The sequence below is a fragment of the Gymnogyps californianus genome, chromosome 6 (assembly GCF_018139145.2).
Source record: "Gymnogyps californianus isolate 813 chromosome 6, ASM1813914v2, whole genome shotgun sequence".
NCBI classification, from domain to species: Eukaryota; Metazoa; Chordata; class Aves; order Accipitriformes; family Cathartidae; genus Gymnogyps; species Gymnogyps californianus.
In genome coordinates this window covers 36,989,823-37,015,540 of record NC_059476.1, presented here as the reverse complement: position 1 = coordinate 37,015,540, position 25,718 = coordinate 36,989,823, and the positions used below count along the sequence as shown (strand labels likewise).

The following is a 25,718-nucleotide window of genomic DNA, read 5'->3' as shown; positions in this document are numbered from 1 at the left end:
ACTTAAAAATTTACAAAACATTTTTGTAAAAAAACTGAACTGAGAAAGCTGGTGAATAGTACAGATAGGTTACTCTTAATGAAAAAATTTGCTGTTAAATATTAGAAATTTCATACTTGTTCCAACACTTCCTTTGTATTTTCCCCAAATTAATTTTTTTTTTCCCGAATAGAATAAGGCAACTCTAGGGGGTATTTTTTTAATCCCAAAACAATCCTACCCCTGAGGCATTAGGAACATTTGGTTGTCTTGTTAACTTACAATGCTCCAAACGAATGAGACTTATGCACTTATTGCTCAAAGAAATCATAACAAATGCTGCCGTTAAAAAACCAAATAATATTCGTAACTCCCAACAGCAACACACGTATTGACAAGACGTCTCCTAATTTCATGTTTGTACACTATCGTGAAAATAATAGAATGTTTCTGTATTTTATAACTGTTGTTTATATGCAACATAAAATCTTCGATGAAAAAGGGCAAGTCTAAAAACAATCACATATGCTATTAGCATACATACTGCAGCTGTAACAATATGGAACTCTACACAGCAAGAATAAAATGATTTCTTCTGTAGAGTATGCACAAACCTTAGACAATATGATCCTTATACTATACTATTTCAAGTTAATTTTAAAAATAGAAAGTGCTTTTAAAATATATATTTACAGCTTAAAAACAACTTCCAGCCATCATTACCAATAACTTCATTTCATACATAATGACAAATCTAGAGAAAAAAATTCATTGGTTTTCTAAAAGATTTATCTGTAATTTGGACTACATAGCAATGGTTGGAAGTTGTTAAAGCAATGGCACCATGAAGTAATAATTCAGCTTATTTATTTTTAACTGTTTGATGTGGTTAAGCACCAAGAGCTGTGTAGAGCTATTACTGTATAACTTGATTTAACACCATAAAATGTGAACCTGTTAAAATCCCTATAAATGATTTTTGTAGTAAACAGACTTGATTTAAAGCACCAAAATATAAATTCCTAAAGGTAATAAACTGAATGATTCAATCAAGGTTAATAACCTAAACAAAATCTTTTTTAGAATGTATTAAAACTATACAACTTTTTTTTTTTGCTTCAAATGTGCTTGAGCACCACCAAATGTTAAAGTCACAGTTTAAGAAGAAATCCCCCACCTTTTTTTTTTTTACCTCAGCCTTAAAATGGTTGAGATGAGCAAATAGTAAACGACACGAGACTTGTTCTTTAACAGCACCTTAAAGAAACACTGTGTAACACTGCACCAAGAGGAGGCATTTGATACTAAAACCTATGCCCAATGGTTGTAAGGCCCTGCCACTCGTGTAAGGGCATAAGAAGATACTGTTATTACGTTATCCTTAGTTACTGTTAATGCTCTGCGTGATGGAATTTGGTTGAACTCATTGTCTTCATAAAAAATATCTCTGTTTTCACTTGTTTGCTTTGTTTTCCTGCTGCTAGAGTTTAGTTCCGTATTCTCCGTTCCTAATCTTTCTGCTTCCTTTTCTTTTTCTTTTGCCCTCTCAGCCATCTTTGCTTCCCACATGGCTAAACCATGTTTTGGCTCATTTAAATTTTTGTGTTGGTAGAAAACTAAAGAAATTCTTGTGGGATGATTGCGGTTGGGTTTTTTAATAGGTGTGGTAGCATGGAGTTCACGTCTCGCACATTCAATTAAGATAGAACCATGAGAAGGTGCCACAGCAACCCCGCCAATGTCATCATCCAAAAAATTGTGCTCGCTGTCTGACCACATTTCCTCAGCTTTTTCTTCAGAATCAGTCGGTTGTCCCAGTGCACTGTTTTGCTTTTCGTCAACACAGTCAAAATCACACATCTGTTCTCGATGGGAGCTGCCCTTTTCCACGGGGCATCCATGGGAACAGTCAGCTTCGTTTCCGACTGCATCCTTTGCCGGAGAGCTTAGCGGTACTGACAAATCACAAGAGCTGATCATCTGTGAAGAAGGAGAATTGTCTAACTGAAGCTGACAATTCTGTTTGTCTGGCTGATGTTCAAGTATAGCGGGCAGGGGGTCTTTATGGGCTGGGGGGCCTGGAGCAGTGACCTCTGGAAGAATCGGTGGCACACCATTCATCTTATCATTCAGCAAAATTCCAGTATAATCTTTGACCGACACATCAAAGTTCTTACAATTAACATAAGGTGTCACATGAGGTTGCTTACTACTGCATTCAAAATACCCGTAGGGAACTGAAAAATCTTGTTGAATATTAGTCACTGCTGTTATGCCAGGCTTATGTGCTAAAGATGAATAAGGATGTAAACTATCCACCTTGAAAGGGGAGGAAGCCGAATACTGTTTTAATAAAGAGCAATTTTTAGTAGTGTTTGAAGTATGTTTCATGGCATAGAGGTGATCGGAAGTCTCCATTTTTATTCCAGGTTTTAAAGCATCTGTTTTGTTCCCTAAAAAAAATGCACACCAAAGGGTAAGTACTTTTCCTCACTTAATTAATAAAATATACCTTTTACAATTTTTTCATACCTGCTTTCTAATATGAAAGATATACATGATGGCTACAGATTTTTCAAAATGGTTATTTTTAGCTGTTTAGGAATATCTCTATGACTAAGTACATACATAATAACCTCGCTGAATTAACGCCTTAACCTTTTCCAGTCAGACTGTTGGTATGTAAGAGACACAAGTATTTCACAGAGGGATGAATAAAATAAACAGATGAAATGAGATAACCATTCAGTCCCGATTCACACAGCCCAGTTCTACACAAGAGCTTCCCAGCAGCTGACTGCTGGCCTTCAGCACTGCCCAGGCTAGCAGGAAGCACTATGTAAAAATTTTTACATAATTGATGAAATTTAGTCTGTCTGAAATTAAGCCTTTGAAACTGTCAAAATTCTTGGCTGCCTTAACCCCATATTATGATCGAAGGAAAAAGTGTTTATAGATCCTGTCCATCGCAGCAAAAAAGTTACTGAATTACAGTGATTTGTGCATTAGCAAGTAACTACTCGGAAGTCTTTAAAAAAAAAAAAGTATCTGGCAACATGCTCGAGGTAAATCCATCCTTACAATGCTGCATCATGCGATCTGGCTGTCTTTCATCTAATTGCCACACATGAATTATTTCAGATCTTTGTGGAGACGTACTTGTTCAATTTATGTCAGCTCCCTAATCAATTCCTAGTCCTGGCACCCTGCAGTTGTGCTTCTTTGTGGAACAGTCTCCTCCAATGACTCATTCTCATCATGGATAAGTTCAATCCAGAGTCCACCGGAGTAATGGGAAGGAATTCCATCGACTTTGATGGGCTTTGCATCATGCCCTGAAATTGCTTTACATGTGTTTTGCTGGCACACTGGCACCCCACAGAGAGCTCTCGCATATTCTCATAAAAGACCGTCTCTGTCAGTGTTTCTTCTTTGTTCCATAAATATACAGAATGTTTAATTGCCTTACCGAATATAGAAGAACTATTCTTTCTTCTGTCTTCTAATAATTTATAAATAGTGATGCATTAAAAAACATTCTTTCAATAGGAATGCAAAAAAGGCAAAGTGGGATAAGTTATGGACACACTAGTTAGCATGCAAATACTGAAGTTGTGGAGGGACATAAGGAAACCACATCAACTCTTTAAAAACCTCTCCTATGAAATCAAACTCAAAGCATTTAAGAACACCCCCCCAGACCAAGGCCTTCCTCCAAAACATCTGAAACACAGCATTTGAGAATTGCACTTTCCATCATCTCTGAAGAGACCTACATTCTCTGAAAATAAGTTTTAACAACCCACAGCACTCTCAAAATGGCCGTGGCTCCAGCAAATTCCCCATCTCTTGCCAGAAGTTCCTTGCTCTGCGGCGCAAAGCAGCAGAGATTAAGAGAAGTTAATTCAAATATATGGGTAGAGGGAGATCAGCAATGGTTCCGCTAAGGTGGCGTTGCTCCCCAGGAATACCTCCTGTTCCGAGTCTGGTGCGCCTCCACTGGGAACTGTTGGCTGAAGCGGCCACTACGTTGCTGCGGCCAGCTGAGAAACTGTCTCTAAGTTGGTGGTTCATCTCCTGTTCTGTCCAGTGTGGGCCAAGAAGAATTGCTAGTATTTATGGGGACAAAAATAACCTTTCTGTCTGTAAAGTTCATTTGTCCAGAATAATGTGGTTAAATGACAGGACTATACGAGGAAAGATGTAAGGCCTCTATCTTTAATACATATTTTGTAGTAATTTAGGATTTCAAAGGCTCTCAGCATTAGCGCAAATGTAAAAATTAGCAGTTGTGCTGCTTGCTGTTGGCAAAAGGTGCATGACAAGTGCACCCTATTTAATACACAGCGTTTCTACAAAGGACTTGGCACAGTCGAGACTCAAACCAAGTCTTCAGATATGCACGCTCTACCAAGCTGACTTAATCTGTCTTCAGCGCTCAGAAGGTCCTCCTCACCACCATCTTTGCTGCCAGGTAAAGACAGTAAAGAGGACAAGAGTCCTCTCTCATCCCTTTTTAATTTCCAGTTCTCCATGTGGTGAAGACGTGCAGGTTAGAGGAGTCTCTCAAGCTTTCCAGGCTTTCCAGCTGGGGGATACTGCAGTAGCTCTGAAATGACGGTCAGGGCTCTTTCAAAAAGAACGTACTACATCTACGTAATGGGCAATACGGCATAGCCGGCCTTGTGACTCCTTCATGATCCTCTGAGGCTACTCCAAACAGCAATAGCCTCACACATGGCCAAAAACACGACTGACGATATATACCACAGTTATCTCATCTAATTGCATGTTCTCCATATTCTTTTAATATTTAAAAAGCCAAATCAATATTCTAAACTCTTGTCCTCATTAGTAAATCGAGTACATTACATACACCATTTATCAATACCTTTTTCTTTACAGGTGAAGGGTAGCTAAGTATTCTTTTGTTCTTACATTAGGTGAAAATTTAATAGTAGTATCTGATTTGCTTAACGTACCTTTAGCAGTACTTTATTCACTGCTTACCTAAAACTATAGTATTTTTTTCTTCCCCTAGTAAGTTTTTCTATCTTTTTTTACTATTTTTCAATCCTTTGTCTTTTGTTTTATGTTTAAATGGTGTGACCAGAATTGAATGCCACTATTAATATGAAGGGGTCCTGATTTAAATAATCGTTTCCTCTAGTTTACTGTCAGGAGTGACTACTGGATAGTCTAGTTTCAACTCCTCTGTCCCACAGGCCCTTTGATTTTGTTTTCACATTAAGCCTAACAATCTCAGCTAGACTAAAATTTTCCATTCCTCAGGACTAAAATGATACCTGCCACCAGCAGAATGGAAAGAACCAATCAATGACTGATCCCCTCTAACCGCAAAAAACCTGTATGCACAAGTACAATACCGTAGTATTCTAAATCCATCATTTACAGATCTTTGCATTTTACTGTGGGTTAGGGGCAGGGCAGCAGTGGTGTGCTGAGGTCTTTACCCAGCACTCGTCCTATATGACTGAACACATAAATGATGTGCATAAATGCTTCAAGTTATTGATCTCATGCAGAGCACTCCACCTTGCCCTTTGCAAACCTGAACTGCCTCTGCCACTGCTGCCCAGTTAGGGAAGCCTCTTTGAAATTGTTCACATGGCCAACCGCAGCAACGTGTGCCATCAGCAGCTTTGGGGATTACAGTGTTGACATCTATTTTGAGGGGTTCCGCTATCAAAACTTGCATGACAAAACCCACACTTTTATGATAGAAACTAAGCATTTCTATTCACATTCTTATTTTTCCATCTCTGAACAACTTTCTCATTCGTAAAGTATTTCTTCCTCACTCCATGACTTATTTTTATCAGCAGCCCTTTTAAATTACTTTACCAAAATACTTCAAGTCCAAACAAATTATGTAAGTTGGCTTGTTTACACAGTTATTTTATTATTTTTGCATGTTCAAGGAATGAAGTGCTCTGTTCCCAAAGCATATGGCAAAACTCTGGATATTGTACCATTTGTTAAAGGCATGGTTTTCAGATATTGAAGCCATGCCTATTTGTCACTACAATGTCACGTACAGGTAGGCGGTTCATAACTCTGTTTCAGTGTTTCAAAACAACGTTCCAGTGAGATCAGACAATTTCAGAATTCCTTCCCAAACCAGAGCCCTCTAATGCTTCCAGGACTTCCAGTCCACCCCGAGCAAGATGGAAGTTATTAATCATTGCTTTGGCGTTACTGTTGGACGTTGTCCTCAGCCTGAGGAGTCCTTTTATATTTGTTTCAAAGCCTGGACTGTGTCTCCCAAACTTGCATGTAGATTAACTGAATGTCTGTCTAATTTCCTAGGGGTGTCAAGAATACTGCTTTTCTTGGTCTTATTCCATCTTGCTATATGCAACGTTTATTGGTTGCCCTGACGCCTCTACTGAGACAAAGCAGGGTGCTGAGTGCAAATTATGAAAACATGTCAATTTTTTTTTTTTTTAATTTTATCCCCCTAAAATGCAGACGTTCTTCTAAATACATTTAACTATTATTCCTCCCCTTAAATCTACTACATATATCTGGATGTCTCTCATGAAATAAAGTTCAAGGTTTCAGCAGGTTGGCTAATTTTCCTCTCTTCTTCCTAAAAGGCAGACAGGCTATGCTTTAATTCCTTTTATGTATTTTTTCCCCTCTCATCACAGAATCTAAGTCCATGGCTCCCTCCACCTCTCTTCCTGCTTTTCTACTTCTCATTACTGCAAAGTCCCATAGAATAGTTCTATCCTCTGAAGTACTGGTCCAAAATCTGACCCCAGGTACAACAGCATAAATCAAAAGTGCCTCCACACAGCTCAGCCAAGTCACGATTCTGTGTTGCACAAACACGTATTGTAGCAGGAGACTCTGGCCATAGTAATCTTCTTGTAACAGAACGCACATGGCATACCTTTTACCTAGCTGCTGACAGAGTCCACCTCTCTGGCCCTTGCTAATAATATTTCAATGAACAATTCAAGAAGCGCTGTCTTATTTGATAAAACCTGGGTTTTTTTTTTCAAATCTCTTGCTTTGCAGCAGTATCCATGCCATTGATAGGAAATCATCATCAACTCAGATTCTGAGAAAGCCATTGTCTTTCATAGGAAGCAGATAACACAATTCTTGTACTTTCAAATGACAGAAGTTCATGTGGGTTATTTAGATAAACTTTCCTACAACAGTATTTCACGATGATCCTACTGCCATTGTTTATTAGAATAAGGGAACTTGGAAATATTTCACTAGTGCTCACACACCACCACAAACTTATTTTTGGGTGACCACCTGTTTTTTTTCCTGTGCCAAGAGAGAACACTGACTACAATGACTTGCTCCTTGGCCCCTAAAATGCAGAATACACAAGTATTTTATAAAAGAGAGTATTAAGGAGCTTTTCTTCCCCCTCAGGTGGGTAAGAGGCAACACAGTATCAGAAGAGACCGGCAGAATTTAATAAGCACCACTCACCTAAACAATGCAACGTGTTGCCAAGATTTTCTGGGGCTTCAGTTTTCAGCTTTACTGGTGTTGAATATTTTTTATCTATTAATGGCTGCTTTTCAGTCAGGGTCCTCCTTGTGTCTGGTTTCTTTTTCTTTGTAGCTCTGAGAGGCTCAGCTAACATTCGTACTTCTCTGGGAAAAGCTGTGAGCACCTGTATGGCTCCGGCTTTTATCTTAGCTTCCAGTCCCTCTTCGGTGCCGAATTCATCTGTTTGTGAGATTTTGTAAAGAGGTAACACATGGAGCTGTTCGTCACTTGGAATCACCCCCACTCTCCGGTTATCTTCCTTCGTTAACGTACAGACCTGGCAAGAACAGAAACATGTACAAATACGACCACATACATAAAATACAAAAGTTATTTAAATATTTAAGCAGTCATCCTAGACTTCATTGTTTTCTCATATTTTATGGCCTCAATGCTATGGGTCTTTCAAATGCAAACATCTGACAAATATTTTGTTTGATTTATGATGATGCAGAAAAATTATTGGTACTTGAAGAATAAGATCAAGGCACATGTCTTAGACAGGAAAAATGAAATTTTGGCTCAGCTTACACTATCCACAAATATATGCCAACCTTGGTAAATAATCTGAGCTGTAAATATACTGTAAATCCCTAAGCATTCACATTTTTTTGTTTTTTATACATATTTGATGTTCAGATTCATTTTTAAGGACTAGAAAATATGAAAAAAAACCCTATTTTTGGATTGAACAAGAAGTTTCTATGACATGGAACTGGTTTTGGTTTTTGTTTTGGCTGGCAAATGAAAAAAAACCCAACTCTGACTGCCTGCTGTAAGGAAGTCACAAGGCCCAGCAAATGTTTGGTTTCTCTTAGGCCACTGACCTAACTTTCTCTTATTAAATTATGTGTTGTGAGATACTGGAGCGGAGAGGAGAATGCTGGTTAGATCCAGTTTGATAAGGGCACGCCAGAAACGTGGATAAATATTCCAACTTACTGCAACAGTTTTCTTATCATCAATTTTTCCAAATCCCTGCTGAACCTTTGCAGTACTTACAATCTTCAGCACTTCTAGAGTTCCGGCCATTATTAATACTAACCCTTCACCTTAGAAGAAGCGCTAAAACCAGCAGTACTATGCTTCCTGGTTTCATTCTGTGCTTTCCAAGGGATGGTGACAATTTTACATGTATGAGCAAGTGTACAAATAGTCATGCCACTTACAGTTTTACTGAATACATTGATAAGAGACTACTGTTTTTCACAACAATATACTACATCACTAGAAAGCCATGCATTAATATCATGGCTTAGTTAAGCTTCTGTTTCACAGGGAGTTACTAACTACACACATACAGCAATTTGAGCGCCATCCAAGGATGAGATGATACTCCCTAAATGGAAATGTTATCATTCCATCATTGTGTAGGCTGAATGTGATGCCTATCATAAACAGTTAATCCAATTTCCCAGAATCTTGTCACCATGCCTAACATTCCAGGGGAGAAGAATAAAATTATTATTGGGAAGGGGGGGGGAGCGGGGGCCACACACCAAACATTTTTTATTTTATAGCACAGCTTTCACATAAAGGCATCACACAATTATTTCCAGAATAATAAAATTACAGAATCACAAACTAAAAATCCTAAATCAACAAGGTGGTGGTTAGGGCTTTATAAATAGCTATATGCAAAGCTTGACAGTTGCAGAGCAGCAAAAGGAGAACATTTGAGGGCAGAGACAAAGGAGAAGAGCTTTTCGGGTGGCATTTTGAAAGGATCGAGAGAAGGGCTCTTAAGAAGGCAAAGTGAAGGGGCAATTAGAAGCTGATGAGTAGCATTTACTGATGTGCTTGCTCCATGCGTACTTACCTCTACTGGGCAGCCTTTGGACTACGAGGAAGATTTAGAAAAAACAACAAGTTGTTCCATGAGCAGCGAATGACGCCTGGTTCCCTACGGACTTCTCCGTCCCCGCGCTCCCCCACGCCCAACCCCAGCACCGTTATCCCTGCTCCCATCTGCGCTGGGCACCAGCCAGCGGAAGCGGGGCCCGGCTGAAGCTCGGTGCCTCCTGGCTACTGGGCCAGCAGGTGCACGCGGATTAACCCGGGGCCGCGGCTGTGAGGACCCTGCTGCCTCCTCAGTGGAGGAGCTAACCTGGATCCGTCTCCCCCACTCAACAGTGAAATTTCACAACTTGGAACAAGAGGTTAAAATCGCCAATGACAATTCAGTTTCTGCAAAGTTCGGTGAAGTCTGGTTGAAATTTGCCAGCAGATTCCAAGTTATTCAGGAAGGGTGAAAGAGGGTAGGACATGGAGAGCGCAAAATTACATATGACTTATGTTCTTAGAAAGCCCAGCACATCATCCCCTTCTAAATTAAAAACAAAAGCAGTAGTAAAATAAGCATGGAGGGGCCTAGCTCCCACTTGTTCTCATCAGAAACAGAATGTTCTCACTTGTCTTTAAAAATATTCTGTCCAACCTGTATGTGTCTGGACCCGTGCACTGGTCTGAAAACTGTCCAAATCTTGAAGATTCCATCCACAATCTTGCTTATTTTGAAAATTGAGACCCTCATCCAATTTACAGTTCTAAATTTTCATGCATTTCATCAGACACTTTCATGGAAAACTGATCTTGTACCTATATTAGATTTATTCTTTTCCATAAAAAGATTTACTCTTAAAAATGTATTAATCATCTTTCATCTGACTTACAATTAGACAAAGGTAGATTAGCTCTACGTTTTCACAGTGCTTGACCCAGGGGAGAGCATACACGCAGAGACAGAAATCAAAGCTCGTATTGGTTGAAGGAAAACCTATTTTAAGCAAAAACGAGTATTTGTCACTATCACAAAGCCAACACCCTCTTTAGAACAAGAAAGCTGAAGAACTGTTTTGAGGAACTGAAGATGAGGGCTGCAGTATATTGGCAGAACTACGTTGAAAGTATAGTCAACTCCAACACACACAATATATTGAATACTGAGTTAGAATACATAAAATTGAGAAATTCATGTATATTAAAAACAGCATTAAAAACCTGAAGATCAGTACACCTACAGCCTAAATACCATGACAGCAAATTTAATGTATGTAAAATTTCAAGGTCAGTGTCCCTCATAATGTATTTTAATATAAAAGGAAGGACACAATGGCAAGCGGATAACTGAAAAGTTCATGTTACAGGGAAACCAGCTATAAATTAAGGCCCTACAGATAAGCTAGCAATTTACAGCTGAAGTAGAGTAATCCACCAAATGAGAAACATCCATTTCAAAAGGCACTCTAATACTCAAATGTCTGCACAATATTCCATTAAGAAACTTAAAGAGAAGCTATCGCTGAGAAGTTAAAAGCAACATTTTCCATTGGTACTGATACTGTGCTACAAAACTGACCAAAATTAAACCCGAACATGAGAAAATCATGGACTCTGTTGAAGGCCATTTACACAGTGAAGCTGCAGGTCCTGCTACTTTAAATACTTTTTCCAGAATATGCAGCTAATCATCCAGGATGCTCAAAAGCCAAAGAAAATGTTGGCCATGCAGTTTGTTTAGGTTTCCAGTGTGCTTGGTGATCAAAACCATTGCCTATTCTGGGTTTAGTGATGTCATGGTAAAACTTGCATATTTGTAAAACTTGATTTCTTTTAAACTTAAAATGCACCCATGAACTCAGTGAAATTCCCTCCACAGATCTCCAGAGAAACGTCTGTAGCCACACAGCTCCCAACGCATTATTGTTGGACTCTCTGATCTGCCTTTGTCCTCTTGAACTTCACATGTAGCAACAACGTAGCCTTTTCCACTATGTCGTAAGAACAGATGTTTTAAATTCAAGTTTCAGCAAAGCACTCAAATAGCCTTTGTAAACTTGAAAGATGGAATCAAGTTTCCTATACTCATCTTCCCTTTGCAGATGGAAAGCAGAGTGAGTGCCATTTGGGACTCTGAGGTGCTGCTGCATCATTGCTCACCATTACAAAGATGAACAACATTGCTTTTCCTTTACAGCTGAGACAAACCGTGTCGGTTTATTGGCCTGTTATACCCTGAATAAGCGTTCGTAAGTCTGAGAGTCCGAGAAGGGAACCCCAAACGCATCTTCCTTTTGACCACTATATACAGACATAGGAAGTGTCATCAGCCAGCATTTCTGTACTGTATGCTGTAACATGGGTATGGCGCACAAACCAGCGTCTGGGAGCTCGCAGGTCAGTAGAGTGACCTTCTCATGTTTCACCATTTTCACAATATAAAAACACTAACAAAAATCCTTCCTTTACAGCCCTGTGGGGTTTATCTTTCCTGCTGTTTGTTATCATCTGAACCACCAATTTGAGCATCTAGTCCTTCTGTAGCTCACAAAGCAAGCTGTGGGCATGGTCCACAATGTAGTCTAACCATTCACAGAGACGTTCTGTCATTTATTGCAAAGGCCTGGACCCATATGCAATGACTTGATGAGCTATAACTACAGAAATACAGTAAGTTATTGGAAGAGCGGAGGATTTTTTTTTTTTTTTAAATAAATCAGGAACAGTTTGTTGATGGATTGCTGATTGACACTACTTAGTTCTGCTGCCAATAATAAATTTTATATTGTAGCTGCCCTTGAAGCATAGATTTATCTTCCTCCCCTTCTTCCACGGTGCCTGCCACAGACTGTGTGGCACCAATGATTACACATAATTGCAGCTGGTCTCTCCCCTTCCTCAACCCCAGCAAAACGGGCAATGTGCCCCATAGGATGAGAAACACCCATATACATGCTACAGAACTAGAGACATCTTCATTAACCATTTTGTTCCAGTCACTGTAAAACCCCATCTGTCAGTGATTTAAATGGATTCACACAGGTACAAAGAATGCGATCCTTTGCAGCTAATCCAATGAAGAAACAAAAATACTTACATTTCACAGACTCCATTAATAACTATAAGGCTTTTATCTGTGTGTTGCTCATTTAGCTTCGTATCCACAAGGAACACTGCACCCTAACACTGCAGTTGTAAGGTACACCAGTGGCCCTTAGGAGAACGTTAAAAGATGACAAAAGAGTCTGAGTAAAAATGGATGGTATATTTATTGACTGAAAGGTTCTTAAAAAACTCAATTTGTAGGCAGAAAATACTTTTGCTTCTTTCAGATAAACATGTTAGTTTACACCTCTGTAGAACTGCCAAGTGTTTTCATTCTACTACAGAGCAAACAGGGAATATTCATTTTTATTTTTAGCTTCTCTACCAAAAAGCAGCTCTGCTAAACTCAGGGCGTGATTCTGCTAGCCAGGAAAGACGTTCAGCAAATCAAATCTCCCATGGTAATCCTCACTTTGTGTAAGTTAAGATGTACTGTTCTATCTCCTATATACAGAAGACATTTCCAAGACTTTGTTCCCCCACTGCTAACAGAAATGACAGCCTCATTTATTTTCAGAGTCACATACAAATAATGCAGCTGATCATCAAAACATGTATACCCGGAAAAATACAAGAATGCTTTTCTGAAATTCTGGCAGACACAGAGCAAGGAAATTATTATTGCCAGCTCATGAGATAATATATTCTTTTAAGTATACAGTAAACTCCAGGCTTATCATTAAACTCATTTAAGTGCTTTGCTGAACTCATGTCTGTGTCTGGTTTAAACAATTTAAATAGATTCTGTTTTTCCTTTGCTTTCAGTGCACTGTGCAGCATTCCTTTCATATTTGTGGTAAAAGTGATTCACCAACAACTGAAGGGAGAAAATGAAAAGGTGTCACTTATGCCTTAAGTAGCAGTGATAGAGCTGGCAGCATTCGCAAATACCATCTTATAAGGTATTTATTTTAACCTTTTTACTCGAGAGGAACTTCAGACTTTATAAATGAAGATTTTGTGTCGGAATAAGGAGGAAGGGGAAAAAAAAATCTTACCAACACAAATGAGGTGCAAGATGACAAGTACACTTTGTACAGACTTTAAACCGTAAGGTGTGACTACCATTTAAAAAATCAAATAAACAAAATACAAGACAAAAATAGTACATAAAGTTATGGATGTTTGAGGTTTGTAAGGCAGTGCAAATCATTCTCATTCTGTTTATTACCACATTATCAGAAAACAATCATCTAGATGAAAGCTGTCACCTCAGTTAGATGTATTATTTGCACATAGTACATTTTACAGACAAAATATGTCACATTTATGTAAATGACTCCTCCATCGTTATTACCAGTGATGTATGAGAAATCATAATGTATTTTAAACTAAGTAGGTAGCCAAAGCAGCTTCTGGAACTAGATGGGAATGCAGGAGGTGACCAGACAGATGCTAGAATCACACGTAGTAATTTCTTTTTGTGTTCTTACCACTAGTTTTCCTGTGTTATTGCCAGATTTGGTTACAAGCCAAAATTAACAACCCTAATTTTGATCATCATCAAACCGATCTAAATTGAAGAAAGCCCAGCATGTCCTATCACCCTGTTTGCAAAGCAACATTTTTTGCTTTAGGCTTCCAATATGTACCACTCTAACTATATACCTAGATAGACCAACAGACAGCGAACTCAGTATGTCCCACCATCACACCCACATCTACTCACTGTGAAGGCTGTATACAGATCATTAGGTAACTCTGAACTCTAATTCACCTTCCAAATGCCCCAATCCAAGTATACAAATTGAGTGTTAATACTTGCAACTATTTCCCATTTTTATATAGCCCTTTGTTGCAAGTATGTGAAAATACAGAGGTATCAAATCTAAATAAAGAGAATATCGGGTATGCAATAGTTATTTGTATGAGTGAGCTATCTGATGAAAATCAGATTCCAAGGCGTAGTTTTCAGCAGTTACAATGATTTGATAATGTTCTGCAAGACTTACAAAGTTTGGCAGAACTTGACAGAAAGACAATGATAAGTTCTGGCCTATACAATGACCTTACACAGGTCCTAATCTTCCATGCTTAGATTTGGAATTACTTGCAAATACACCACATACAATCCATAGAAATAAAGTATCAACACCAGCAAGGATAATCTGAAGCTGAAATAACATCAGATGATTACAGATAAATACATTCGTAGAACTATTCCCCAATACATTCCTCAAAAAAAGGGCTAATTGTCCCTCCAGCCGCTTCTGGCCATAACTTATGACTTTTCTGGGATCCCATATGGCAGAATGAGTAGCAGACTCAGTTTCCATTTTGTCTTTAAGCTAAGAGGCAACGTAGCACTTAACAAAATATTATTATTTTTGGAATACCTAAATTAAATTTCATTAAAAAGTATACCATGCAGTTTGTCATGAAAAGGAAGTCTCACTTTCAAATTTGGGGTCTTTAGGAGGTTTGAATTCCTATGCTTCAGAAGCTTTCAAGTGACTGTACTTACACATGAGCTTACTCACAGCATCTTACTAATATTTTGCAAAGTACACTTCCAGCATTTTCTTACAGAGTCTCTGCAGGTAACTGGCATTCAATGTTAGGCAAAAATATTAGGCTATTCAGCACTGGCATTCCTGGTAGATCCCGAGACCTGCTTCCATACTTTAAAGTAACAGACATTTGCCCAATACACAAGTGCACAATTCATATTAAACAATTGTACCAGTCATTTCATTGCTGTTACATACAAATGCTAACTGTTAAGCATATGTGTAAATGCAACATTTTATTGAATCACAGCAACATAATAATTCAATTTTCGTTTCCAGATTTTAAAAAAGACTGTTTCTAGAGTAGGCAGAGATTTTAGATAACTTTTTTTCCAGCTATGCATCCTTTGATAGAGAAATTATTCTTGAGTGTTACCTCCAGTGATGTACAAGAAGTCATCCTAGCTATTTAGAGCACTGCAATGCTCTTAACTACTAAAAAACCAGATTGCCAGTTTTATTTTATCTTTTCTCCTTTGAGCTTGTCCTTCCTCAAGACTATGGTCTCAGTTTCTAAAAGATCACTCAACTGAGTAATTCCCAACTGATTTTCTCACTAGCAATCCAGCAAGGTATTTGGTACAACAACCACACCAAAACCCCCACATCTGTGGGTTTTCTCTTCATACTGAGATTGAAAGATCATAATAGTCACCTGACTCCACCATGGTATCGTATCATACTCTCTACTTTCTGACTAGTAACTATACTAACATGAAGCCTGGTAAGTGCACAGTGCAAGAAAAAGTGAATTTGATGAGAATTGAGCCTGGGGGAGGTAAATTAATGATGAATCAGTTTGTTTTAGCTCTTCCTCTACAGAAGTCTGTACAACTCCGCAGTTAGAGAATTATTTGCCTTTGAACATCAAACCTCTACTGTGAACGGCTTATCTGTCGTATGGCCAATCCTCTCCAAAGGGCCTGGGTGTCTTAAAAGGATTAAGGTATTTTGTAGGAAGGATCACTCCCATACCTTTCCTGATCTGTTCTGTAATAAGATGAACTTATGTCCTCTGTAGACCAGTAATAGATATATGCAAACAACATGGGAATTTATAAATGGCAACATGCAGTTAATCTCATAATACTTTAAAAAACTTTATGGAAATGTACCCGCTAAATCAAGCAGCATTTTAAAACACACAGTAATCACAACAGTAAACAGTACAAATGAGAAAATCCTGTGTACATACCACAGTGCTTCCATTGTGCATGTTATGTGTGTCCTTATGGGCATGGGCACAGAAATCTATGCAAGCTGTTACACCAGAGAAAGGCCTACCGTCCTTGGATCCAAGCCGACAGTCTGGGCCCATGTGTTCATTTTCCACCTAAAAGTAAAATAAACTACAGGTACTTGGGACTGAAAGCGAGCGACTTGGAACCCCGTGAGCCACAACTGCACTTGTGACTGAATAGATGCAGCCAGTGAGAATGATCGGAAAGCATGTATTTTCCTATGAAACATGCAACACTCACGACTGGATGTCAACGAGATAATCAGCTCAGCCAGAGTCAAAAGGTCTTTAAATAATAAAAACATTTTATTTACAGTATTATCGCTAAGCCTTTTACATGTGCACACCTCAGGGCATAACTTAACGATCAGCTGAAATAAAAAAGGTGCAGTATTTTAAAACTAGCCAAATGAAGCAACCACTGTAAGCAAGCAAGGGGATTCACCACATCTGCGAGGTCTGCGGCTTCTACCCGTGAACACACTTTGGGGTTTCATCTTGTTTTCAAACTATGCTGCCTGTTCAGAGCTACAGCTACACTAGCTGAATGTCACAGACCTACCTGGTTCTGGAAAGCTTCAGGAGCAAGCTTTTTATAAACCGGAGCCACATCAGTAGCTAAAGTTTGCAAATTATTTTCAAGAAGTTCCTCCTGCAGAGAAAGGCAACATTCAGAGTGCTGTAATTTGCTTTAAAAGAATCTAATCCAGTTTAGAGATGCCTGACAAGTCAGCAAAGCTAAGAAAGTCCACCTCTATCTCATATTTTATTAATCTGACTTCTGCTTTGCTGCCTTTGGTCACCAACCATAAATAAGCCTACTGTTGCATGACTAAAATACGAAAATTGTTAAATATAAGTCAACCAAATAACAATGGAGGATATCTGCTAGGGCAAAGAAACTCAACACACAAGGAACTAATCGCTGCAGCGTTTCCTCCTTCCGATACACAGACAGTCAAGGAATGAGGTATGTTCCACACAAATAGAGAAGTAACATCCAGAAGAGAAAAATTATACCACATGCTGAGTGGAGATGGAACCCCAGGTCTTCTTTCTGCGTTTTGCTTATGGGGCCTTAATTTATGTCAGTACAGCTCTGCTAAAAGAATCCTAGGTTTCCGTCTTCTTTTTCTTTTAATTGTATGAGTAACTCCCAATAGCATGCAACATTAATTTCAGCTCTTAGGGGAAGAGGTACGTTTCTAACATTGCAACAGAACTCTTATTAGGAATATTTGATAAATATTTTGTTCTTTGGAGGTGCAAAACTCAGGATTTTATGGAAATATCTACTAGATTAGGAAGTAATATTCCTTTCCTTGGGCTAAGCCATATAAACATGGAACTAGCGAGGTGGGCTTCTATGGCAGTGTAACATTTAAGCTCTTATTTATAGAAAAAATCCCTAAATTCTTTTCCTAAAATTTTTTGCTTTTCCAGGAAAATCACCAACCAACTAGGAAAGAAAAGGGTGGTGACATACTCCCTACTTTGTTTTCCTCCAAGGGCCAGGCTATGAGACAACTGCAGCTTCAGTTTTGCATGCTGTATAGTGGCAAAAAATAACAGCTTATTTTATTTTGTTTAAAAAAAAAAAACAAACCAAAACACACTTGTCACCATATACTGTAAACATCAATGTATATAAACATATAAGGATACTTTCACATTTTTCAATGTGATGTTACATTACAAAATGATACCGTATTTTTAACTCATACTACAGCCAGTTGAACAACTGGTGAACGCTACCACAAGTTTTTCTGAACTGCATTGAAGGTAACACATCCTTAATTATCTATCCTATGTACTATTCTTACCTAGGTATATTACACCCTTAACCTCATCTCACTCCATCCAGTGCCTCAAATGATCCAAATCTTTCTGGACTTCGAACTATCTTCTTAATTTGCTATACCTCCTAGCTTTATGTCATCTGCAAAATCATCAATATTCAATATTTAGCTAAAAGAAGTATCTGCTAGAAAAATTAATGACAAAACCAAATGAAGAGAAAAATTATTTGCCAGTAATTTCACTTCTTTGAGATGCACTGACAACCTGCACACACACTGCAACAGCCCAGGCACCACTGTCACCTACAGCTGGAGGCTTCTGCACAGTGGAAGCCTAAGGGTGCACATGCTTCTCTCGCAGGCACACACAGTTATGGAGTACCTGTGTGCTGTGCAACCCTCATCCCCTCTCAGCTGCAGAATCCAAAGAGGCTTTAAAACAACTTCCATGGAAAAGGAGAAATGAGGGAATGCACTTTTAGATCACACATCTAGAAAATGTCCTGGTTAAGTAATCTTCTCCTTTTACCCTGTGGTAGAAGGCATTCTCCTCCAAAAATCTGCAGGTTACCTGTCACGTGAACAGGCCGTGCCAGACAGCTCTCACGAGTGGGGTATCACCTCTAGATGCTGCTGTGAATGCCGTTGTGCTTGACTAAGTGTCCGAATGGAGCTCAGGGTGGCCATTTCACAGACTCAGAGGAAGTGATCCCCCAACAGAGCTCGCAGTCTCACAGAGCTTATTCTGATCAAAGACAGATCTGTCTGAACTGTCTCGTAAGAGATCTGCCACAGCCTAATATTTCATTAGGCAGCACATATGAAGGTTGCCACCTTTGTTGATTCCCCAGCTAGTGTTATTAAAAACATTAGAAACCTACAGAGAAAACACATGCGCAGAATGCTCCATGCATAGCATTACACAGGGGGAGAAGCTAAAAACACAGGATCACAGAGAACGGAAAAGGACAAAGGAGAAGGAACAGGATTCCTAAAATGAAAGAATGCCCAATAAATACTTTTTTCTATAAACTGACAATTTCTAAAACAAATTCCCTCTTGAGACAAGCAGGGCTATTTTCAGCTTGTACTGCCTTAGTCATGTATTCAGTGAGAACAAGGGCCGAAGGGCCATGCACACTCTGTTCTGCTTAGGCAGAAGTGCCCCACTTTAAGCCCTAATGAAGTTTGTGAATACCTACAATGTGAGTGGACAGCACAACTCAAGAGGAGATTGAGGGTTTTGCATTCATGCACATATGCATAAAAGATGCTTCGCCAACTCTTTCAGGAAAAAATTAGGATTTGGGAGGAATATTTAGCTCCAGTGAATCAACTGACATCTGTCTCTTCCAAGAAACAATTAATGTTTCACATTGTGTGTACGTACACGTGTGTACACTACACATTAAAAAATGCAAGAATACCTCTGCTACTGTCTGGACTTCAGCCAGCTACGTCTTTTCTGCAACTGGCAGCAGTGGAGTTCAGGAGCCGAGAAAGATTATCGGCAGGGTAGCCCAAACGGAGAACTAGGTAACTGACTGCCCTATAGTATATGTCTCTTAAAGCATGCCAGATGTGCTAGTAGAGACGTGATACTTTTATCTAGGAGTTCCACAGGGAAGTGGGGTTAGATGCATCTACAGTCAGAACAAAACACACTTCTGAGTTACCCTGAGGAATGTATGTTCATCAGGCAGCAGTTATCAGTTTACAACACCTTTATTCCTTCTTCATGAAAATATTTCCAATGTAAAAATGTAAAAAATAAAAAACTAATTTGGTTGGGTTTGTTTTTTTTTTTTTTTTTTTTAAGAGGTTCATTAATTCACATAATCCATCACTGTATTTTCTGTGCTATCTCAGCTTTACGTCATCACTAACACTCATAAGCAGCAATTACAGTATCATTTCACTGCATCATATTTTAGTGTATTCGTTCCTTCAAGAGTGTTTAAAAAACACACTGTCCACAGAAAAACCAGTTTATTCTAGGTGGCAGACAGAAGACCAGGTTGTCAGCTGGTCAGACAGCAGTGTGAACGGTACAACATTTTCTATGACACGGCAAAAGGACTGAATCTGAGGTGCAGGCTTGGTCCTTAGAAAAAACCTTTAGCTGTATTTTATAATTACAAAGAATTAACATTTCATACAGTTACACAGTGGAGCTAAATATGCATACAGAAAAGCATTTAAGGATAATTTTAGAGTATTTAAATACATAATAGACGACACTGAGTTTTCATACCATAGAAAAATTATAAATACTGCAGTTACAAAACATTTGGTTGGGTGCCTGTGTGATAAGCTATGCATACATGTGTGAGAGAGAAGGGGTGGATATCCGTAGATTCCATTTCTAGTTCTGAAAATCATCAGAAGTATTTGGAGGGGAAAAAAACCAATGAAATAAATAAAATAAGTCTTACTTGTTTAGGGTCATCAGTGAGAAGCCTAAATTTCCTGGGGTTTTTGCTTCTGGCAAACTTACAGCCATTGAAATACATACTCCATGAACAGCCAAATGAGAATGACGCTCCACAAGTTTCTGGATCAAGTCCTTGACATGCACAAGTACGACTATGAAAGGAAATAAAGACACGTCAAGTCAGCTGACAAGGCAGCTTTTTTTTTTTTGCCTTTTTTTTTTTTTTTTTTTTTTAGGTCTGCTGTAATACATAGCATAACAACACAGGAACTTATAAAATATATGGTTTAACCAGATATTTTCTGTTAAGGAAATATTCATGTGTAGAGGACTGACTTTTTCCCCATAAAGACAGTCTCAACTCCCCAAAGCCCCACTTCTGGGAAATAAATACATAACACTCAGCTATAGCTACTCAGTTATAGCTATATAAATATACCCATGCTACTTTGATTTTGACTTCTCCAGTTGGATAAAATGTTTATCCAAGAAAATACCACTGCTACTGAAGGTTACCCCTAAATCCAACAATTCTTTTGTTACGTGCGGCAATACCATTAGCTCCAAATTGATCCAGCTTTCAAAGTGTAACAACTCTACTCAGCCTGACCCTTTGAGAACACAAGCATTAGATTCAGGTCACTGTAGAGCTATTAGAGTCTGTTAAATGTGGGCTACACAAAAATCCGCACAAAGGCAGCACTGCTACAGAGCCTCAGTTGCAATATATTATCTAGTCAGTTAAACTAAATTCCTCTCAGAGGCATAGAGAGGAAGATCCTAATTTTGAGTGTTCAATCTCTTGTTTATTTAAAAAAGTCACGTATCACCTTCGTAGCAGCTCTTTAGCATGGCCGTGTGTGCAAAGGGCACACTGACTGTCTTCGGGCAGCGTGCACGAAGCCGGGAGAGAAGTTCATTGCCACCCCTTTCCCTGGGTGTAGTGTGGACAGCTATCACTTAGAGCCTGGTCTCTACAAAAAGCCAGGAACTAAGTTTTATACTGACATGACACCTAGTGGTTTGTAGTTTTAAATGAGCTTTTGTATATTTCTTTTATTAGTTGAACTATTGAATTCTCCAGTTATTTATTGCAGAACATTCAAAAGGCAACACAAAAATCATTTACTATTCAAGTAACTTACTCTTCATTTAACGCACATCTACGGCTGGTGGGACAGCCGTATTTTCTGAGACTCTGTGTCAGTTCTTTGTACAGCGTATCAGCCAGGAGATGAGGGATCCCTTCCCAGGCCAGTATGAGAATCACGATGACGGCAGTTTGACAGTGGTGTCCTGCACGCTGACGTACCAAGCACAGCAACTTTTCCTCATCGCTACTTCTTCGTATCACCTGGAAGAATCATTTTGTTTATTCTTAGATGAGCGTAGGAAACATGTAATGTGTTACTCTTCTCTGGGACACGCAAGGCCTGGAAGAGTAAGAAATACTGCTGCCCAGAGAGCGTCCATCAGCAAGCAGGACTGGATCAGCATCACACTCTGATCTCTGGGGTAGAACATGATTTTGCGTTGCCTTTTTACCTGTGGAAGAAATAGCAGTACATTTTACAGGAGGAGGAATATTTTAGGTGTTCTACACAAACAATAAAGAATATGGATTAAGAGAAAAATAACCACTAGAAGGAAATAATAATCTGAGACAACAGATCCACTGCAAACCTAACAGTTACCCTGAAAGACATATTGCCAAAACCCAGGTACATAAAAGCACATCACAAAAGCACATACATAATCACAAAAGAACACATATACATGGGTTAGGATGGTTACCACAGGTACCTGTCAGTACATAAAATGATTCCCACCTTGCAAAGTAAAATTAGAAGAAAGCTATGAAAATAAACTGTTCTTAGTGAAGGAAGCAACGAAATTTTTCAGAACATATCCCTAGACGACCTACATTAAAGTTCTTAGCAGAGTGCTGAAGTTTTCTACTAAACTGTATGATATACAAAGCAATCTTTGTCAACCTTATCCATAAAACACAAAGACTAACACAATACGGAACAGTACATTGTGCCACTGAACTAAAAAAAAAAAAAAAGAGAGAGAGAGGGGAAAAAAAAGCTAGACAGTCCTTCTCCCACATATTCTAGGTTTTTATCACAATCTGAAACGGAGTTGCATTGTAAGAAGACCAAAAAAAAGCATTAAAGCTAGGTAATAGAAGCACATAATCTTCGAAAATATGTTTAACTATTCTTTAACCGTGTTTTAGCCAGCAGAGCCTGTACAAGGCCTCCAACAAAGGTGTCGAGACCTCAGCATTAAGCTTCAAACTTGTTAGGCCTGGCCTCTGTCAGGCCCGAGAGGCTAAATCCTCTTCCTCGGCTCTGTCATACATAGGATGGAGACCAGCAAGTCTCTCTTCCTTACTGCGTGCAGACGGCGAGCCCTTACATTGCAGATATTCTCCGTCAGCTCCGTAGCAATACACTTGCTCAGGGCAAGCAGTCCGTCACCCTGGCTTTCCACCCAACACCCCCTCTCCACCAGCAGAACTCCCACAGATCTGTTACTAGTCATGGACTATAAAAGCAGGAAGGCAATGGAGTTTCACTTACTCTTTGAATACCTCAGAATATCTGAGTTTTCATGCAGATTCCCTATTGGACTGACGTCAAAGCTTCTTTGTTGCCAGACGTTCAGCTGTCATTCATATGTGACCCCTAGCCTGATCAGCTGTGAGTATCTAAATTATTTGAACTCATTAAAAGTGGGGACCAAAGCACACTTGCAATTAATCTGCAAATGAAAAGGTTTTCAATAGATGAGCAGTTTCAGAGGGAATCTGTGCAGGCTTACCAGGAAGAAGCAAGCTGAAAGTTAATTTGTGTCAAGAGAGAACGTATCACCGTTCTAAAGTTAATCATACAGTCTTACAATCAGCCTTAAACTTAATGAGAAAACAAGCAAAAGCATCCGAGATACCATTCCTCAAAGGAGTCTTGGTTGTGACTGACCAACCAGTACAGTATTTTTTATAAAGAAAGAAAAATAATGCAACTCATTTGCATTTGAGTGAGGTTTACAGAAAATCTATTATTGCTAATATACAATACAGGTTATTCATGTCAGTGTGAGTCTTACATTCCTGAGGCAGCACAGTTCCTTCAAGTCAGGAGAGGAATTTAATTTTGTTACTCAGCACGAAGGGTGATGCTTTTACTCTTCTTTCTTTTTTTTTTTTTTGTTTCTAGACTTTGTAACTTCAGTAAAGAAATCTGGTACCTCTTAGTTTCTCAGTACATCATCAGCTTGCCCCTTCTGAGTTCTCATATAGTTCTAAACTGGAAATACACAGCCCAGGAAAAATGACAAATGGACAGGAAGGAAATTTATAGTTCCCTTTAAACTAACACCACACTTCCTTGGAGTTAAACATAGCTGGAATTTGCTTCATTACACATGCAGCAGAGAATGCAATACTCTTACTGGACCCAAAGACATTTTACAGTCCATCATCTTTCAGGCCACAAATGTAGCTAATGGATTTATTAGTTGTCTGAATTTGATTTCTGTGGCTCTTAAGAAGTTACATCATATGCTCATCTGACTACTACGGCTGGAGTGCTCCCGTCCTTTTGTTACCAGCGATAAGGCACTTTTCTCACCTGACTGTTATGGTCTCAGAAGAGCACAACTTGCACTGAAAAAATCATGGTTCCTCTGGGCCCGCAGCCAGTGACAGTGCAGACAGAGCTGGAGCCATGTTGCTTTTCCCATATAAACTGCTGATGCCCCTTCACGTGCTGTGGCTGACATTCTCAAAGCAGTAATAAACAGAGCCTCTCTTTCATAATAATGATAAATCCACAGCAATACCACACTCAATATACAGAAAAGCACATTTGAGCAGGACAACTGAAAACCATGGAATAAATCCAGCCAACAGAAACACCATGTCATTCTTGATGATTTAACAATTTTTCTAGTGGGGGAAACTGCCACTGCAGTTGTGCCAGTTTGACTTGGTGACTTCTTATTTACATTAACACTGATGTAACTCCGTTAATTTCCAACTTGTCATTTGTCTTCCAGTGCCTGACTACATCAAATAAATTTTTGAACTCTACAATAAATTATATGTATATTGTATTGTAAGTATATATATACTAAGTAAAACTGACTGCATTTGCTTTTCTTACTAAACTTGTGGTTATCTGAGTAATTAGTACAATCCAAAATACGACTACAAGCTGTGTACTGCGTATCAAGATTTTGCCCGATGTGCTTATAGATCAGATTTCTTACTGTTTTTCTAAGTACTGGAGCTAGTAAAGCTTTAGTTGACTGACCATTTCTTGAATTACTCTTTAGCTGTCTCCAGTTTATTTCTTTATTTCTACTCCAGTTTCTGCAGCCTGAAATTACTGGGGATGGTTCCAAGATCTCTTCACCCTTAAACATCACCAAACCATACAGTGTTTTAAGCAACTGCCCCCCCATTTACTTTATGGAAACATCACACTTGTTAAATTCATACAACAGCAACACTGTCTTAATGATGTCATCAGGAGAGTAGCATATATAAAATCTCAGCCTACGCTTTAGTTCACATTATTCTTTTCAGTGTGCATTTGACAGTGTCCTCCTCAGTAAGGCAAATGGAATTAGTATACTGTCACAGCCACGATAATAATGCAATTCATTAATCAATTCTTCATGCAATAATTTAAAATGCATACTTATTTGCTATTGAAAGTTTGCAAACCTAATTCCCAGCGTACTTATTGTTTACCTATGAAACACTGAGATGCCAAATATTAAGTTAAATATGCAACAGATAGAGCAAGTCCCTGAATGTTTCCTCAGACTGTGAACAATGCACAAATCAGCTGGCAAATCTCGTGTCCAGAAGTTGTTGGTACCACTCATTATTTCTGTGATGTAGTTAACAACAGCGATAAAGTGAATAATTTAATACTGCGGTTTGTTTAATTTTGGTCCCTAATGCATTTAAAAGGAATGAGAAAGTAAACATTTGTTAAGTGGTGGAACTTCAAAGCTAGGTTTTTAAAATGGGAAAATAAAAACTTTCCCCTGCAATTACTTTTCCACACAAAATAACCATGACTTCTTAGTGACTCACATAGAAAAATAATATAATCAACAAAACAGACTTGTAATAAATTTGCAAAGTATTCTGTAACACTTAAATGTCATATGGTCATCTTTTTGCAGGTATGTAGGGCCAGATTATCCCTGAACTCATTTTAGCAAGCACTAGCTGTCATCAGTATTAAGTATCGATCAAAAGATTCCCACATTAACAATGAATAATCTGTTTCAGCTGCAACGCAGCA

At 38.7% G+C, this 25,718-nt stretch overlaps 1 protein-coding gene across 1 annotated transcript in view; it reads right to left on the bottom strand.

The window, feature by feature from the left end:
* Window positions 1-1,252: 1,252 nt before the first annotated feature.
* The window catches only part of TET1 (tet methylcytosine dioxygenase 1), a 74,184-nt gene continuing 49,718 nt past the window's right edge, over window positions 1,253-25,718 (bottom strand). Inside the window, exons 7-13 of the mRNA XM_050898660.1 lie at window positions 21,534-21,742; window positions 20,390-20,540; window positions 16,718-16,807; window positions 16,111-16,248; window positions 9,341-9,361; window positions 7,459-7,798; window positions 1,253-2,432 (exon numbers count right to left, since the gene is read on the bottom strand). Coding sequence (XP_050754617.1) covers window positions 1,291-2,432; window positions 7,459-7,798; window positions 9,341-9,361; window positions 16,111-16,248; window positions 16,718-16,807; window positions 20,390-20,540; window positions 21,534-21,742 — 2,091 coding nt within the window. The 3' untranslated portion in view covers window positions 1,253-1,290. The remainder of the gene's footprint in view (window positions 2,433-7,458; window positions 7,799-9,340; window positions 9,362-16,110; window positions 16,249-16,717; window positions 16,808-20,389; window positions 20,541-21,533; window positions 21,743-25,718) is intronic.